The 19,961-nt window shown below is 36.1% G+C and overlaps 1 protein-coding gene across 1 annotated transcript; it reads left to right on the forward strand.

Annotated features, from left to right (window-relative positions):
• The first annotated feature begins 269 nt into the window (after window positions 1-269).
• LOC128165258 (structural maintenance of chromosomes protein 2-like) lies at window positions 270-19,481 on the forward strand. Its single transcript, XM_052829639.1, has 28 exons — window positions 270-507; window positions 711-860; window positions 1,269-1,430; window positions 1,589-1,699; window positions 1,783-1,920; window positions 2,064-2,141; window positions 2,251-2,463; window positions 2,571-2,760; window positions 2,881-2,935; window positions 10,044-10,164; window positions 10,290-10,408; window positions 10,566-10,704; window positions 10,808-10,954; window positions 11,164-11,368; window positions 12,559-12,694; window positions 12,883-13,007; window positions 13,220-13,413; window positions 13,677-13,820; window positions 14,072-14,266; window positions 14,422-14,622; window positions 14,897-15,022; window positions 15,153-15,304; window positions 15,443-15,590; window positions 15,789-15,813; window positions 15,846-15,880; window positions 18,008-18,121; window positions 18,251-18,388; window positions 19,120-19,481. Exons 1-28 carry the CDS (start codon window positions 340-342, stop codon window positions 19,240-19,242), a joined length of 3,852 nt encoding a protein of 1,283 aa, XP_052685599.1. The 5' UTR covers window positions 270-339; the 3' UTR covers window positions 19,243-19,481.
• The last annotated feature ends 480 nt before the right edge of the window (window positions 19,482-19,961 follow it).

Below are 19,961 nucleotides of genomic sequence, written 5' to 3' on the forward strand. Positions count from 1 at the left end.
TTTATTTGTATAGGCTATACGTACTCTGTATACACGTGGTTTTTGTCAATAAATTGAATTGAATTAATATATTAAATAAACTCTGTCTCTACCTTATGGTCGCATTAATAAAAAAATAATGATAATAATTTTCATGGAAATTCACAACTTGTTGAAAATATGCGATTGTTACAATATCGATTTTTTGTGATTAAATGTTGACCAATATTGAATCGTTCTAACCCTTACGAATATCGTTCGTACGATATATCAATAAACGGTTCACCGCGCATGCGTACCGTTGCGCGCCATATTTAAGTAAACTTGTTATTATTTTGGTGATGATCGTATTTGCCGACCATGTTCATCAAATCAATGGTCATTGATGGCTTTAAGTCATATGCACAAAGAACAGAAATAATTGGATTCGACCCGCTCTTCAACGCCATAACAGGTCTCAATGGAAGTGGGAAATCTAACATTCTAGACTCCATTTGTTTTCTTCTGGGAATCACCAATTTATCTCATGTAAGAAGAGAAGATGTACCGATTTAATGATTTTAGAGTAACGATTTCAAATGCAGTTGAGAATGTCTCGTTTGAATATAATATTTTTGTTTTGAATAGTGTCAGAATGTTGACTAACAGTTTATGCTTGAATTTAATGAAACTTAAAACAGAAAGCAGAGTAATCATTTATATGTTTTTGACATGAGATGTGTCTAATTTAGGTGAGGGCAACAAATCTACAGGAGCTTGTGTACAAGAATGGCCAAGCTGGCATCACAAAGGCTACTGTCAGCATCACATTTGACAATGCTGACAAAAAACAAAGTCCCCTTGGTTATGAACAGTACGATGAGATCACTATCACACGCCAGGTATGTTGAAGAAAAATTCCAATTACACACTTTATTCTTATCAATCTTGAAGGCCATCATCTTAAGATACTGGTAGTAAATGCAGAATGTTTATTTTATGTATGAACTCTGTGAAACTGAAGAATGCTCATATATTTTATCTTGCAATGTATTTGACTTAATGGACAAACTGATACAAGAAGTTACTTTTTCATGTAAAAAATGCAAAATAATGAAAGAAATTTAAAAATAGGTCATAATTGATTTGGAATGATGTCAGAATGAAATGTTTTTATTCCAAATTTTCTTTATAATAGTAAAAATACTACATGTACTCAGGGACGTATATACGTCCCTGATGTACTTGAAAAGTCATTTGTTTTTAATTTAGAAATGGACATACCTTATAGAATGAAGTTTTTTTTAAAGGTTGTCATTGGAGGAAGAAACAAGTATTTGATCAATGGAAGTAATGCCAACAACACAAGAGTCCAAGATCTGTTCCGATCTGTACAGCTCAATGTTAACAACCCACATTTTCTCATCATGCAGGGAAGAATAACAAAAGTCCTTAACATGAAACCACCAGAGGTATTTTAGAAAGTGTTTGTCTCATTCTCATGATAATAATTTGCATGTATTTTAGGATTTAGAAAAGAAATTTATCTATTTTGCAACAACAACAAAAAGGCCAGGAAAGGCTAAAAAAGCATTGCAATTTACATGTATGTGTATAATTTTCCTTTTAGATCTTGTCAATGATTGAGGAAGCAGCTGGTACTCGTCTCTATGAAAGTAAGAAGGAAGCTGCTCAAAGGACAATTGAAAAGAAGGATGCCAAACTCAGGGAAATTGACATGGTACATAATGATTGATTTGAAACTGTTTGTTGATTGGTCTTTTATTGGTTTTCACATGCAATGATTTGATATGTCTTTTATAGGTTTTAAAGGAAGATATTACACCTACACTATCAAAGCTTAGGGAGGAAAGGTCCTCCTACTTGGAATATCAGAAGATCATTCGAGAACTTGAACACCTTAATAAGTTGTACATCGCCTACCAGTTTGTTTGTGCAGAGGTTTGATGTAGTTTTACAAATAAAATGTTCATAAAATAGATTCATATATTTATAAATTAATCATCAAGAAAATTTGCAATGAAAAAGATATGGAAAGGATATTGTTATCGATAATGATATACATGTAAATTTACATGTTACAGGAAAGAAAGAAGAAAAGTGCTGAAGAATTACTTGAGATGCAGGAAGTCATAAAAAAACTGAAAGCGAGGATGACAGAGGTGTGTTTAGATTTCGATTTAAAGTAAAAATCCCCAACTCAAGCTGTTTGAAGGAAATGGCGTGAATGATTTGATTATAATTGTAAAGAAGTTTTTTGGGTTTTGACAGATTGAAGAAAAAGTTAAAGAACTTGATGGAGTGATAAAAGACTTAGAAAACAAGAGAGACCAGGAGTCAGGCAGTGTCATGCAGAAGCTGGAGGCAGCTCTTGCTGACAAACAGAAAGTAGAAGCTGTGGCTCAGAGTGCCGTGGATGTCAAAAAGGAGGGACTAAAGGCTGAGAACAAAAAGAAAAAGGAACTCACCAAAAATATCCAAGATGTAGGTTTCTTGATTCTGAATCCCAATGAGGTCTTACGATTAAACAGAATTTTTGGAGAATGTTACTATTTTAAGAAAATAAATTGAACATTTCTTTTGGATTGTAGAATAAGAAAGCTTTGGTCAGTAAAGAGAAAGATATGAGTAAATTAGGTCAGGAGCTTGAGAAGCTCCAGGCTCAGAGTACAACAGACCAGGTCAACCACGACTCGGCCCAGAAACACTACCAGGCGGTCAGTGCCGGGCTGTCCAGTAACACAGATGGAGAGGCAGCCTCCCTCAATGACCAGCTCATGAGTAAGTCTACCCACTGAAAAAAAAGGTGGTGAAACCTTTGTGACATTTGTATTCATTGATGTAAACTTAATAACTTTTGACTTTATTAGTAAAAAATAATGTTTCTTCTGTATCTTTCAGCTGCTAAAAATGAGATCAGTGTAGCTGAAACGGAAACTAAGCAGGCACAAATGAAGTAAGAAAAAGATTGATTTTTAACATTGATGTACATGTGCATGTGTTCTCTTACTTCCAACAAGATTTTGAAACAGTTGAACATGTTTTTTATCCCCTCGCACAACTTGTTGCGAAGGGGAAATAGCATCGCTACCGTGCGTTTGTGTGTTCGTATGTATGTGTGTGTGTGTGTGCACTCCATTTCAATTTTCTAGTAAATAAAAAAAAAACCTTCCAATAGAATTTCCCCAACCTTTGCACAATATGCCTCATTGTAAAAGATTAAAGCAAATGCAATGTCATATTAATTGGTCAAATTTTTATGCAATAACTTAGATAAAATTACACCATTGTAAAGGAAGGGGGCATACATTATGACAAAATTCGTTCAAAGCTAAAAATATTCATCATAGATTGCACACTTCTGTAAAATAACAAATAAAAAATGCATGTGCTTTTCCAAACCATTAATACTATTACAAATTATTATTTAATTAAATCAATGTCATAATCAACTTTGTATACGAGTTATCAATCGAAATTTCTGAGTAAGAGTTATCAATCACCCAGAGCGAAAGTAGCGTGACATAACAACGTTACGGTGAGTTAACAGAGTTAATAGCTTAATGTGTGTTTGAATGTTTGTTATTATCCCCTTGCGCAACTTGTTGCGAAAGGGGACATAGCATCGCTGCTGTGCGTGCATGTGTATGTGTGGGTGTGTTCAGTTTGGAAGTGTAATAGGATAGGAGGAATGAGTATATAAATACCATGAAAACGTATGGCTGGACCGGGAAACGAACCCGGGACCCCTGCAACTCTAGTCAGGAGCTCTACCACTGAGCTACCCAGGCCGATATCCACAGTCCATATAGCCCCAACTACTACAGGAAGCAAGTTTAAAAGAAAACCCTTGCACGGATATTTATTAAACTTCGTAAACTTTTTGGCATGGTAAAAGGACAGAGCCTGGTAATTTTCAATTCAGTTAGTTGAGTACTTTTTAATATATCGTTAAAATAACACAATTTTAACTCTTTTCCCCTTAGAGGTTTTTATCGCACCCTATATACAGCTCTTAATTAGACCCATCAACACCTGTTGTTTATTATAAACATTGACTGGTATACACCTGGCCATGTATACGGATGGTTGTTCACTCATTCTAAATAAAGATATCACGTGATTTACCTGTGTATGGTGGCGTGATGCATTACTACAATAAACAAAGATGGCGGACTACGATGTGGACATCGCACATGTTTTCACTTTTTGTTTATAATCAAGTTTAGAGGCAAGATTTTCTAGATTTATTGGTAGTGAGATTGAATGATGAAAGCCAGATGTCAAATTCATGCAAAATTTTGTGGTTACAGAAAACGGAACACAAGGTGTGCATTACCTGCTGTTAGACCATGTGCTTTATTCAACTCATTCACTAAAAGTAACTTTACAGGATGAAGAGCTCCCTTAGGGGGAGATAAGTAAAACATAAACAAGAGTTACTTCTCTTGTCATTGCATATTAAGTAAACTAACATTAATTATACTTTTCTCTTTTTTGAGCATAATGTACAGGTAAACAAAACTAAAAATGACAAAAGTTCAGAATTAATTAGAATGTGTCTGGTTTAAGAATAACAGTAATTCTGTCCATTTAAAACACAAAGTCTGGCAACATCCGTCCTGTCTGAAGAATCTTCAAAACACATAAACCATTTGCTCCTGCTTTTGTTAGGCAATTTGCGAGCTGTTTTTGTCCAGAACACCACTGAATTTTCCTCACATCTCCTTGAGTAACTGCTTCAGTCAATGCAGCGATATCAATACGAAGTCTTCTGTCCTCCACCAGTTTTGTCGAATGCACAGATTCTATCACACTCTTATTGTCTATAAATGCATAAATTTCAATGGATTTGCTGGGGACTCCTAAAATTTCCTCTAACATGTGTCGATAGTAAAAACTTGCCTCCAGTCCTTCTTGTAGACTAAGCGCCTCTGCTGCTAGCGTGGAGCGGACAACTCTTCTTATCTTTTTAGCCTGCCAGAAAAGGGGACAGCATTTCCCTTGTCTATCCATAATCCAGATAATGACTCCTTGAGTACTTCCCACTCCATCATTCAGGTTTCCTAGAGATGCATCGGTAAATGTCATTATCTTCACTGAAGTGAGATCTAAAGCTGGAAATCTCAGAATACTTTTGAAGTCTTTAAGCCTATTTATGGTTTTCGTTGCTCTGATTAAGTCTGCCATGGTTCCACTTCTCAGCTTAGTGCTCATGTCTATCATTTCAAATGCAAGGTCTGGTCTTGACCCCTGCACTGCCCAATTGATCTGCCCTATGATCTGTCTGTATGCAGTCTGTTCTTCAGTGCTTAGCTGACTTTCCTTCTGATATGCTCTCAGGGGATCAATCTCTATACTTTGTAACTTCTCCATGTAACTAGTGTGATCCAGTTCTATCCCTTCTTGAGTTTGCTTAACGTAGAAACCAATATATGGAAATTGGCATTCAGCAATTTTTCCTGCTGAAAACCTCTCTCGAAACCTGCAAATCTGCCCCTCAAAGATTTCGTCCCCAGCATGGAGAAAATCATCAACATGAGAGCAGATGATTCCATGAAGCCTTCCATCCTTTCTATAGCAGAAGAGAGCCGGGTCTACGCTACACTGTTCAAAGCCGAGTTTATCAAGTTCTTCTTTAACACTTAAGTAAAACTGTCTAGCACCATCTTTCAGTCCATAAAGACAGTGTTTTAACTTCCATATCATTCCTACAGGAGTGATACTTTCCTTTGGAGGTTGAAGATAAAAATCTCTATCAAGTTTTTTTCCTTGTAAAAAAGCTGACTTAATGTCTGTGGTTTTGACATCCCAGAATTTACTTGCTGTTATTGTCAAAAATATCTTAAGACCCCCTTTTCCAACTGTCGGACTGTCTCTTGGAATATCAAATTCCTCCTCAAATCCACGTGCTACAAGTCTTGCTCTTACTTGTTCTTCTTTTGAAGTGATAACCCATCTTGTAGATAGTCTATTTTGTCCTTCATCCAGAACTTCAGTGTATGTGTCAAAGTTTTTGAGCTTCTCTAGTTCATTTTGTTTAGCTAGGGATATATTGTCACAGCTTGTATTTTCACATGTTGTAGAATTAACACATTCATCGCTGATTCTTTCCCAAGGGAGCCTACTTAGGTCTATGCTCTTTTGTTCTTCACTCTCAACATCTTTTACATTATACCAATTTCTGTTATTACCAGAAGCTTTGCCTGCTCTGCCAAGAATTGTTGCCTTTATCCAATTTTCATCCTCCGATCCCATCTTATACTGAATGTTGTCTTTTGTTTTTAGTGCAAAACTGCGTTGAGGAGGTAAAGGTAACTTCTGTTCCTCTTTGTTCTCTGACAGGTATTCAGAAACTGTACACTTTTTAAGTTGCTTTTCACTTGCTTTTCCTTGGTGTGGTGTTCTTTCTTTATTTGTGCCTGTAGTTTCAGTGTCTGATATCTTCTCTTCTACTTGAGTACAGCCTGCGGTTGCTTTTTGTAATCTGTTAGGGGACACTCGAACAAAAACTCCCCCATGGCGAACAAAAACAACTTTTCCATCCTGAAACACAACTCTACCAGGTCCAAGCCATCTGTCTCTACCCTCACGCTTGTAGTACACCAAATCTCCATTTTCATAACATTGTTCAGCTGCCCTCACTTTGTTCAGTAATGCCCGTCTGATTCTCTCATCAGCTTCTGCCTCTATGTATGCTCGTCTGGTGCTGTGCAGTAAATTCAGATGTTTAGCAAAAGTCTCACTCACTGTACGGCCTTCTAAAGCTGGTAACTTGTCTGTCATAATGTTGGGTAGATTGGGGTTCCATCCAAACACAAGCTGGTGGCTACTAAAGCCGTTCCACATCTGTAATACATTCCTTGCCATGTTAGCCCAGCACAACAAGCTCTGCTCATTTACATCTTTGTAGTCCTGTTCCAATTTTGTTAGCATCATATCCGTTACGGAGTGCACTCGTTCACACAAGCCGTTCTGAAATGGGCTTTCACCTGCGGATGTGCACACTTTGATGTTCAAAATTGATGCCACTTCTCGCATTTCGTCAGAGTTAAATTCTCCTCCATTATCTGTCATAATTGCACCCATAACACCAAATATCCCTATCCAGTGAGACATGATTTTATCAATGACATCAGTTGTCTTTTTCCTCTGGATAAAAATGGAAATTGTGTATCTGGACCACATGTCAATCAAATGTAAGATCCACTTTCCTCTCCAGTACTTCAGATCCATGGCCACCTTCTCATTAAAGTAAGTCGCCATTGGAAATGACACAACAGGCCGTGAAGGGGTTCTTGCATAGGTCTTGCACACATCACATCTCTCTTCTATTTTTTCAAGATCCTCGTCAAAGTTGTCTCGCCAAGCACCCGCATCCTGTAAGAGGGATACTAGTCGTTTCTTTGGTGGGTGCGCAAACTGTCGGTGCAGTTTTAACAGAGTTGAGTATCTCTTTTTTGGGTCTACATCATCAATCCTGACTGAGCAAACTTCCTCAACAGGTATCATTTCTGCTTTATCTATGGGAATACAATAGTGTCCAGAAGAGGTCACATTAAGGTTCATTGTTTTCCCTAAAATCTCCGCTGTGTCATCCTCTAAGTTCAACTTCACACCAGCAGTTTTCATAGCCGTTCATGACAACAGCAACGGAATGTCTGAATCAACAACATCAGTTATTATGGTCACATCTTTCCCTGCTATACGAGCTGGAATTGCAAATTCTCCTTCAGATTTCAGACGAGTCCCCCCTCCAAACTTAAACATTTTTCTGCCTTCAGTTTTCTTAACTCTATTTTTGTCCAAATCATTGAGTGAATCGATGTATGTGTTGATCCATGCACTACCACACACAGTACTACTGCAGGCACTGTCTAGGACTGCACAATTTCTAGCTTCCATCCCCAGGTGTCTTATTTCCTTTGGTTGGTAACCTGTAAACAGTACGAATTCTTCTTCTTCAGTTGAACATGCATTTACTTTTGCCATATTTTCCCAACTATGAGGACATGCTGCCATCAGATGTCTATATGACCCGCAAGACTTGCATGTCAACACATTTCCATCTGGTCCTGATGGATTCATACTCTTTTTAACTGCTGAACTGCCTGCACGTGATTGTCCCCCATGCTGACCTCGATAAAAGCCTCGACTTTGGCCACTTTGAAATCCTCTGCCCCGCATCTGCTCACTTCTTCCCCCTCCTCGATAAAATTTGTTGTTCCTCATTCTAGCATATCCAGCTGCCATCAGCGCTTCTTCGTTCTCTGCAAGGAATGCTGGTTCAAGTTTAATGGACATTGGTGTAGAAGAAGAATGTCCTTCACAAGTTTCACCTTTGAATTTTTTAAGGGATTTCTTAGCTTCCTCATACAGAGTTTCTTTATTTTCAAAATTCATTCCTGTCAAAACAATCATTCTTTCTTCTTTGCTAATTTGTGATCTTTTGAGTAATTTGAATGCTAAAATTTCTGGAGGTAATTTCATATTTTTCTTCTCAATTTTTCTGTATTTAGCATCAAAAATGGAAATGTATTCATTGACAGATTGTCCATCAGACCTTTTAAAATCTTCAAAGTCTTCAAATTTCTCTAAGCTATCTGCTAAATCATCTTTGGCCAAATGTTTGTCCAAAAATTCTATCAATGTTTTCAAACCGGTCTCTTTTTTGAGATCCTCCAAATTCAGCTGATCAAACACTTTTTCTCTTATCTGGGACTCATCATTTTCAGGAAGAGACAATGCTATAGCAACACCTTGTTTCTTTTTATCTAACTCAGTGACCTCTTTCCATGCTAAAAGTTCTTGCTTGAAGAGTTCATAACTTTTGATTTTAGGATTGTACAAAGGGGGGTTGATTTTTGTTGACATTTTCTCAGTCCACTAACACCACTGTTTTTCACATTTATCAAACTCTGAATAACAAGTAATTAATTGTCACACCTCGCTTACACTGTTTCTAACACTAGGAATCACCAATTTTCTTTCAACCACGCTCTGCTACCATTGTTAGACCATGTGCTTTATTCAACTCATTCACTAAAAGTAACTTTACAGGATGAAGAGCTCCCTTAGGGGGAGATAAGTAAAACATAAACAAGAGTTACTTCTCTTGTCATTGCATATTAAGTAAACTAACACCTGCTACCCCTAAATACACGAATATACCGGTAAATTTGTATTTTTTCAAAAAGTCAACACACTTATTTTGTTATCATGCTAGATTTATCAAATTCTCTTACACCATTTATTGAAAAAAAATCGTAAATATAAGTCTGAAAACGATAGACATAAATTGAAAAGTCAGCCACAGGTACATTTAATTATTTACTATCAAAAAACGAATTCCATGATGATAATGGAATCTTTCTATAAAAATTATTAAATAATTATTTGTAATGGATACAGTTTTGAATATGTTTATCAAGTATCTGTTGTGAAATTATTCTTAATAAAGCTTTAATGCAGAACACTCAGTTTTATTTTCATATACCTTTTAGCATCTGTATTGCTTTATTAGTGACTTAAATAATTTTTTTTTTAATGAATATTAAAATTTTAATTTATTACAAATCCATTGATATATACTTTTCTATGTGTTTGATTTGCTAAGACCTGTAATAAATCTATTCAAAAACACACACCAGCTGTTTTCAGTTCATCTGAAAACAGTCTAAGGGTAGCCCAGGGTAGAGTGTTAAGGATATGGCCTATGCGTCAAAAGGTGGCATTAAGGGGTAAAGAGTTAAACAGAAATTTTATGTAGGACTTGACAATAAATAGTTCCGCTTCACTTTTGCAAAACCAAAGTGAAAGTAAGCAGTTAAAATCAACAACTTAATATTTTTTGGAATTAGATCAAACACAGGTCAATAAAAAGTAGTTTTTGCAGTAATGGAGGGTTAGTAGAATGTGGTCTCCTCATTTATGTAACTATATATTCCTAAAATAGCATCCCCCACACAATAATTCATGTCGCGAGGGGATGCTCCGCTTAGCGGTGCCCTTGTTTAAAAATATGTCAGGCTAATTTTGAGGTGTTGAATTGATACTGCTTTCAGACTGAAACATGCACAGCAAGAGATTAAGAAGAAACAGTCAGATTTAAAGAAGACAGAACAAGGATATCAGAAAGACAAGAGTGCTTTTGATGACATACAGAAAAACATGAAAGCTCTAGAGGTTTGTATTTGTTCCCAAAGTGTTTGGTAAAAAATTGGAGCCATTTCTAACTGGAAAAACTGATAATCTCAAGAAATATTGCCTGCTAGTATGATTGTGAAATTTGCTATTGATTTGTGTTTTAGGCTGAGATGAACAAGTTAGGTTTTGAAGAGGGAAGGGATGAGGTGCTGGCTGCAGAAAGAAGGACCCTCTCACAGGAGGTTCACAAACTGCAGGAACATCTGGAGACTCTTGAGGCCAGGTAATTTGTTGCAGACTGAAAAGGTCACAATTCACATATATGATTGTATTAGTGTTACTGGTGGTAGGTTCTTCTGCAAAAAATCCAGTGTTCTCAAATTCTGTTTGAAATTAATGTACATTGTACTATATAAAGGTAAAACTCACTTTTCTTTTAGATTTCCTCAACTTCAATTTGACTACAAAGACCCTGAGAAAAATTTTGATAGAAGTAAAGTCCATGGCCTTGTGTGTAAACTCATAAAGATCAAAGATGTCAAAATGGCAACAGCTTTGGAAGTTTCTGCTGGTGGAAAGGTGAGAGAATTAAGAATTGTCACTGAGATGTTCATTCTCTCTCCCTCTCTGTGTGTTTGGCTTTGTACCGAGTTATTTACAAGATTTGTTATGTGTTTGATAGCTGTACAATGTGGTTGTGGACACAGAGGTGACAGGGAAGAAACTGATCCAGAAGGGAGAGCTGAGGAGACGGTACACCATCATCCCCCTCAATAAGATCGCAGCCCGCAGTATCGCCCCGGACGTTGTACGGAGAGCCGAGGACCTGGTATGTGTATAGGATGCCTTTCATACATTTTTGTACATACATGTAATGCTTTACATACAATGCATTTTAATGTTGTAGTGTAATGAAAAAAATTTAGAGGATGGTTTTTTACATAGAACTTTTATGAAGTAAAGTAAAATAATTTCAAAATTAATTGAAGATGTAAAAAGAAATAAATTTAGGTTTTAAGGAAAACTTTTTGACAACAGGTCGGTAAGAAAAATGTCAACACTGCCCTCTCTCTGATTGGATACGAGAAGGACCTGAAGGCCGCTATGGAGTTCGTATTTGGCTCAGTGTTTGTATGCTCCGACATGAACAGTGCCAAGAAGGTGACATTCGACGATAAGATCATGAAGAAGTCAGTGACTATGGAGGGCGACTCCTTCGATCCAGCAGGAACCTTGACAGGAGGTACAGTGTACATCTACTTACTGATCATCAACTACATTGTAACATAGCACTGCATAACAACATATTGATCATCAGCTAATGCAGGGTTGCAAATAACCACTCGCCCACTCGCAAATGCGAGTAATTTTTACTGTGGGCGACCATTTCTTAAAGATTTAGTTGCCCACATGGCGAGTATAAAATTTTTTGGCAATCAAGGATCAACTAAACGAAATAGTCAATTTTTGATTGGCAACTTCGTTGGAATTTCCTCCATAAGAGAAGTTAAAGTCCCCCTGTATTATGAGTTTACAATCGTTTAAATTAACCCCAAAGGCAATCAAATGATAATTTACTAATTCTCAAGCCGTTTTCACAGCATCAGTTAACCACTGTTGTAATTAATAACTCGAGATTTCCTTATCTTTAGGGGTTATAAATACCGGTGATGCAACCACATACTGTGCAACCGATGTTTATTACTTTTAGTGTTGAAATTACTATTAGTTGGTAATTTGTAATTAGTTAATAATTCTGCCAAATTAATGTTAAAATAATCATAAAACCGTTTGTTTACAGTTATCTAATAAGAAAAATAAGATGATTTATATAATGGTTGTAACGGGGTCAAAGGGTTGGACTAATACCTCCAAAATACACAGAAATACAGAACTAATTTTATTTGTCATTTAGCTATTCTAACAATTACAAAACATCTCATCTATAAAATGTATGAATACATAGAGAATCAAATTTAATAAATTGGATCTAATTCAAATTAATAATGACACTTCACAGTTTTTATTCTACATGTATATATTTTAATATTATAAACAAATTTCATTGTGAATATCAGTGGGCCCCTGTAAACTATTGTGGGCTTGTATAACTTGAAAAGTTGGGAGCCCACATGGCCCCTGGGTTTGAAAATGTTATTTGCAACCCTGTAACGAAACCCTGTAAATCAATGTAATAATAGAAAGCTAGCACAACACTGAACATCAATGTTTTAATAGTGAGCTCACACAGCACTATTCATCGGTGTGTTAGTAGCCAGCTCACACAACACTATTCATCAATGTGTTACTAGCCAACTAACACAATTTTGTACATCAACATGTTGATCATCAATTGAAAAGAGAACAGTTATGAGATGGGATATTGCAATTAGCGCTACTGTTTTTATGATAAATATTTTTTGATACATGTAGGTGCCAGAGCCCATACTAACTCAATCCTAGAGAAGCTTTCCGAGTTTACTGAGGTGGAGTCCAAGCTAAAAGAAAAACAAACTAAGCTACATGAAGTGGAGAAGGAACTCAACTCACTCAAACATGTAGCAGAGAAGTAAGTTTATATATGCTTATAAACAAGCTACATATTTACAGTATTGAAGTATAATTACAGTGTATTTCTGTGTAAGCTTCAATTTCTTTACATGGATTAATGCTTTAAATTACATGTATATGGATGGAATGTATTCTCTTTGCAGTGATGACAGTGGTTTAATTCTGTATAACTTTTCTGTGTTTCAGGTACACAACTTTCAAGCAGAAATATGATCTGAAGGTCCAGGAAGCGGAACTTCTGAAAGCTCGCCTTGAACAAGGTTCCCACCATCAACAGCTCGAGGACATAGAGGCACTGAAACAGTCCATAGGTACCTGCTTCTTGTATAAATTTAGTTCATATAACAATTCATAGGTACTTTCTGCCCATAACCCATAAATATAACAGTTCATAGGTAATGCTTCTTGTTTAAAGAAAATAAGCTTAATCTTTCTGTTGCTTGATTTCTTGATACTTTCTCTTGGCAATTTTGATGAAAGTTTTAATTCAAAACAATTACATGTATCTTAATTTTCTTTGCAGAGGAACAGGAAGGAGTTTTGAAGAAAGCTGAAGAAACTCAGAAAAAGATGTCTAAGAAAGCCAAAGACTTGGAGGACAAGATAAAAAATGCCAAGGCGGTGAGGGAGAAGGAGCTAAAGGAGGCGGAGGGAGAGGTGACCAAGAGTAAGAAAAAGATGGAGGAGTCTGGTCGCAAGATGAAGGAAAAATACCAGGTAAATACCTCATTCTGGAGTTTCCTGTCAGCATACAGGTGATCATTCTTTATCTTGAATTACCGGGTACATGGATAATTTTGTATGTCAAAGTAAGTTGAAAGTGGCAACCACTGTTTGTTTATTTAAACTACAATATCCAAAAGGTTTTTTCACAGGAACATGAAAGTTTTTAGATTGAAAGGTTTGACTGTATGTTAATATACAGTGTGCATTTAAATTGAAGACTTCTTAATTAGATGGCAATTTGTTTTTTTGCGCAGGAAACAGAGAGTCTCAAGTTGGAGATGGAGGAGCTACAGAAAGAGGTGGAGACGTACGAGGAGCAGATAAAGACCGTGGAGGAGACAATCGCTCAGTTTGAAGAGCAGATCAAGGACCTTGCAGACAAATCCCAGACAACAAAGGTACAGATCAAGGCACATCAAAGCATAGAATGGGTGTCAAACAAAGCTATAAGAATTTTGGGGAAGAATCTTATTTTTATTAGATTAGGCAACTTGATTTAACTTGCATATGAATCTGGTCCTGATTAATCATGCTTATTATTTTACATATCTAGAAATGAAATGTGTTGTCAATACTATTGGTTCTTTTGTGGTAAAATGGACTAAATAAACTTGTATGCCTTGACATTTGCTGGCCTTGACCTTTTTAGACTGAGGTGAAGGAAGCACAGGAGGCCCTGAACAAACAGAAGGACCTGTTGAAGGCCTGTAACAAGGACATCTCGCAGAGGATCGGGGAACAGAAGGACTTACAGAAAGAGAACCACAGCTCTCAGCTCAAAATCCAGGAACTGGAGCACAAAATCTCCAAGTTCCAGAACGACTCCAAGTCAGCAGCCAGAGAGGTAGGACTTGACCTGTAGTGTTCTGGTACAGGTGTTTGTCATGCATCATAACTTTGTTTACTATTTAGATAGTTTACACTATCCATTTATGCTAAAATAATATATAATATAAACAAATTATTTGCTGATGTTAACTTTGGTGCTCTGTACTTTAGGTGGAAAGTCTTCTAAAGAACTATGACTGGATCATCGATGAAAAGAAATATTTTGGACACCTGAACACAGCATATGACTTTCAGGCAAATGACCCTAAAGTAGCGGAGAAGAAGATAGGGAAGCTACAGGAATCTAAAGACAAACTGTCAAAGAGTGTCAACATGAGGGCCATGAACATGCTGGGCAAGGCAGAGGAACAGGTAAGTCTATGTATATCTCTTAGGAACAGGTTAATCTTTTAGGAACAGGTAACATGAATGTAGTTGTACATGAACATGTATATTGGTTAAAACATCGATAATCCAATATCAAAAAATATTTATGTCTAACATAGTAGATCAACAGCAGAATTGAAAAAAGGAGTAGATATTAGATGTAAAATTGTAATTCATTAGTTTAGAAACAATGGTTTAACACAGTCCAGATTATGAAATAATTGATAATTAAACAATGTATAATGATGTGAATTGACAGTATGCTGACTTGATGAAGAAGAGGAAGATTGTGCTAAATGACAAAACGAAGATTGCGGCGGTGATCGAGGAGCTGGACCAGAAGAAGAACGAGGCACTGACCAAGGCCTGGGAACAGGTCAACAAGGTCAGAGGGGCCCCACACAGGGAAATTTTCCTTATACCAGGGGAATTTCACTACAAGTTGTTATTTTCCTTAATGAACAATGACTAAGGGGGTTCATGTTGAGTTAAACAAATCAAATTTTTAATTTCAGGACTTTAGTTCAATATTCTCCACTCTGCTGCCAGGAGCTAGGGCCAAGTTGTCTCCCCCTGAGGGTCAGTCTGCCCTAGACGGTCTGGAGGTCAGGGTCGGGTTTGGTGACGTGTGGAAGGAGTCACTCAGTGAACTCAGTGGGGGTCAGAGGTCAGTCTGGGGCTCTGTGTTTGTTTGTTATTAATATAGCTCTTACATGTATGTTTGTTATTGTAAATTTAAAAAATTTGTAATGATGTTAGCAATGATACCAGTATGAAGTCATGGATTATTCTGTTTTGTGTTTAGGTCGCTGATTGCCCTGTCTTTGATCCTGGCCATGCTGTTGTTTAAGCCTGCCCCCCTTTACATCCTGGATGAGGTGGATGCTGCCTTAGATATATCACACACTCAGAACATTGGACAGATGATCAAGTCTCACTTCAAACACTCACAGGTAAGGAAATACTGTTGATTAATAGAAGGCTGGCTCGAACACTCACAGGTAAGGAAATACTGTTGATTAACAGAACAGTTGCAGGCATGAATGACATGAAAGAGGCAATTTATTTTTACCTGTCAAATACATATACACTGTAGGTACATTTAGCATTTTATAAATATCGGTCTCAGTATAGATTTGTTTCTCTTGCAGTTCATTGTGGTTTCCCTGAAGGATGGCATGTTTAATAATGCCAATGTGTTATTTAAGACAAAATTTGTGGATGGTGTTTCCACGGTAACACGGTATGTACAGCACGGTCGATCGACTTCAGTGAGTAACATCGTGGCAGACAAAGAAAACAATCACAACTCAAAGAAGAAACAACAGGCGGCAAAGCGCTCGCGTTTGGAATGAGGGGATAGTATCAGATATCAGGCAGACTGAAGCTGACATTCTCAAAAAGATTCCACCATTGTGTTCAGATTGGCTGTTACAATGAACTGTATAATGATTTGTTAAGTTTAATATTTTGCAAGGATGTGAAGTTTTGATTCATGTATCAATGTCAATTGGAATGAAACAGAATTTTTTATTATATCTGTTTGACTTTTACTGTAATGTACAATGCATGTAATAAACTATGCTCTATTTATGTTACAGTTTTACTCTTAGTCATTTGCTATACAGTTAGTTAAATAAGTACATGTACTAGTGTGACGGTCAGACCGGTTCGAATACCGGCGCCAGATAGCTCAGTTGGTAGAGCAGCTGACTAGCGATGTACATGTATACAAAGGCACAAAATGCGGTCCAATGTATTGAGACAATTTGTCCCTAAATTGTTGGATTCAGATATTCTAACACAAATTATTTCTTTGTGAAAAATTATTGAAATTTCTTCTTTGCTGGACTACAAAGAGATAACAGATGGGTTTTATAAATTAAACATGAACCGTTTAGTAATAGAAATTAACAGTCCTACAAAATAAAACTTATGCAGATATTACCATCTTTTAACAACGTAGGACATGTTAAATAAAATCACGAAGATTTTTTACCGGTAATAAAAAAAGAGAATTGGTGGAATAACACTTTCATAAAAATCTGAAGTTTAAAAAAAAGCTTTGCGTTAAAATTTAAAAAAAAGTAAATCATGTACGAGTTCTCTAATGTTTCACCAAATTCGTATCCGGACTTTGGTTCTTTTTTTAGTGTCAGTATTCTATTTCCAGTAATATGTAGTCGGAATTCATTGATGATTGAGTGATTACTGTGAAAAGAGGTAACTCGTATGGTTAATAGGCTCATAGACTATTTAAATACAATGTTGCTTTTAAAAAATATTTGATTGATGCTTTAAGAATATATTTGATTAAAAATTTAAAAACATTTTTCTTGACTAAGGCAGCTGTAAGGTACAAAACTGACGGTTTCTTTTTGGTGTTTTCGACGGTCTACGGACGTTGCCCAAGAAGTTATAATCAAATTTTTAGCACTGGGACAACAGGGTTTAATTCGATTTCAATATGTTTACATTTTATAATACACCGATGGTTAATATTCTGCTACCAAGATTTGCGTTCTGACCATTGATAAAGCACAATCACATTTGCATCGTATCCGCTCTACACTTTGTGACATTGACATATATATATAAATACTACACGTCATAGAATGTAGAACAGATACGATGCCCCTGTGGTACAGTTCAGAATTTGTGACATGAATTGACATGCTCTTAATTTTGTACTCTATAGTCTGTTCCAAGTTATTGTTTGCATCACCTTTTGATGAATTTTAATAAGAACACACATAAGAAATACAGTTGAAATCGTGAGGAGGAAAAATATCCAAGATATATCTTCATTGACACATTACCATTTTTCACGCATAAAAGTTCATAGAAAAGAAAACAAATTTCTTACAGAGATTTTTAATGGAAATGTTTAAATCTCAACTCACTCAGAATATCTTGCACAATTTTTCAATGTTATTATCTGGGCTTTTTCATGGCTGATGCAATGCTCAATCCCCGTAGACTTTCTATTTTGGGTTGTGTATGCAGCCTGAAGCAGTAGAGGGGCATTTCAAATCAGACAATTTTTATATTATTGGATGAACGTAGTTTGAGCACAATGATATTCATGATTATAGAAATATCAAGCAAAAAGTGGTGGAAGCAAAAACCTGAGACAGAGTATAGTTTGTACCGTATGAATTGATAATAGGTACATTGCATCATTTGCCACATCAAATTTAGTATAAAAAAAGCAGTATGGTGGCACATTCACACATGTGACTTCCAACATGCAAGATGCAAGGTACCGTTATTTATGTTGACATGCTACTTATTTATGTTAACATGCAACTTATTTATTGGCATGCCAGAATACTGTTCTTTTAGTGAATTCTTGTTGCTTCCTTTGTAGATGAGGATAGAAGAAATATGGCTGGTTTTGGCCTTGGTCCTTCTCGTCTCAGAGTGTGTAGAGAGCAGGAAATACTATGACTATAAGCAATACACATTCAGGAAAAAACGAGATGTAAGTGATCTTCTATAGTCTTACTTGACTAAGCAATTAAATTATTTTTCAATTGACAGTAACAAACTCATGGCAGGTCAATTTTAATCAGTATATACATATATAGAGAAAAGATTTTTGATCCCTTAGGACCGGAAGTATAAGAATGCCAAGGCTCTGTGTGACACCAGACCAGAATGTCTGGCCAAGTACGGCGCGGAGCAGAGTGCCTGTGTCAGGAAGTGTATATCAGAGTTCTGCTACAACGAACTGTACGCAGTGGACCCGGTAAGACACTTTATACCTCATGTTATAAAGACAGTCTTTAAACGTGTGTTTAAGCATATTCATTCCAATATAGCCAAACCGGTAGTAATTTCCCAGGGTAATTTGTTTTAAAAACACTCAGGTAAACTATTCCATGGATGTTATGTGAAATGAATTCCATTGATGGAATATAGGTTTTTTTTTACAAATTCCTGTTTGTTCATTATAAGTGATTGTACATTACATGCCAAAACATAAAGTATGCCATACCGGTAGTTTGCATGTTGAATCATTTGATGAACAGTAACACTGCAGTCAAATCTTTTAATATTCATTGATACTGTAAAGCAATTTTTCTGTTATTTGCATGCGAGAAATATTCTCAAGGTTCGCTATAGTTTGCAAATATTTCTTGTCATGAATCAGTTTTCAAAGATCCCTAGTTAAAATGTTCTGATATCTTGCATTTTCATTGCGAAAATTTGTTGCCAAAACCAGTTTATATTCTGTAAATCTCAAAAATAAAGTCGTCGCCAATAAAAGTTGGTTTACAGTAATCTAGCTAAATATCCAATGTTGCTTACAATGTATATGCATGGCAAGATGGTGCCACAGCATTTACCTAAACTTATTTGTAAAAGTTGAAGTGTTGTTATGACACAATACATGTACTGAAAACATTTTGTAAAATTAGATTTTGTTTTATTTCAACATTAAGACATTTGTCAATAAAACTGTTGACTGATTTTCAGCTGGAAGATGGAGAGATTGATGTCAGATTGAATTCCTTTAAGGGCTGTCTCTCCCAAGACAAGAGTAACAAACACAACGAAAAACTGCCAGGGGAGAGTAATCCGGACCTTGGCATCGGATGAGATTACATTAAACTATTTCCATGAAAGAGTAGTCCCTGTGTTGGAGATTATGTGAACTGAATAATTGTGTTTACTTTTTAATTGTAAGGCTGGTCCAAATTATACTATGCATGTGTCAAATAAGGAGTGGGCAATAATATTTATGTGTGGAAGTGAATACATGTACAGTGATAACGGATAGATTTGAATTGCTTTCACAACTCTGCATATTGATGAATAAACAATTTTTTTATGAAAAACTTTGTTTATTCAACACTGACTCTTTCAGATGCAGATCTGTAGCTCCCCAGGAAAAGAGTCAACATGTCATACTGTGGTGGTCAACTCCAATTTTCCCAGAGAGCTTAATTCTGTTCACCAGACTCAGAAACTTTTTTGCCAAATTCTATTAAAAAATACAAAATCCATTTTATTGAGTTTTATAAATTATTTGACACATTTTTGATTAAATACAGTTTGCTCATAGTATATATAGGATATTTATCATGCAGAAAGCTCACAGTATATATAGGATATTTATCATGCAGTATAGTCTTTTTATAAAGGAGTATATACTGGTACATTGTACTGTATACAGAGAAATAATTTTGCCCCTTTCGCCTGCGTTGTCAGCATGCAAATTTAAGACTGGGTGAATTCTACTGTCTTAAATTGTCTCTTTTTAGACACAACTGAGTATGGGCGAATTCAAGACAGGGCAAAACTTTGCAAGTTAAGAA

This window comes from Crassostrea angulata, chromosome 10, assembly GCF_025612915.1.
Source record: "Crassostrea angulata isolate pt1a10 chromosome 10, ASM2561291v2, whole genome shotgun sequence".
Lineage (NCBI taxonomy): Eukaryota > Metazoa > Mollusca > Bivalvia > Ostreida > Ostreidae > Magallana > Magallana angulata.

Bases quoted from the DNA above. Each gene is read 5' to 3' on its own strand.
- LOC128165258 (XM_052829639.1), top strand. From the start codon at position 340: ATGTTCATCAAATCAATGGTCATTGATGGCTTTAAGTCATATGCACAA. The intron at 2,464-2,570 runs GTAGGTTTCTTG...TTTGGATTGTAG, and splicing joins TCACCAAAAATATCCAAGAT to AATAAGAAAGCTTTGGTCAG. The intron at 10,165-10,289 runs GTTTGTATTTGT...TTTGTGTTTTAG, and splicing joins AAAACATGAAAGCTCTAGAG to GCTGAGATGAACAAGTTAGG.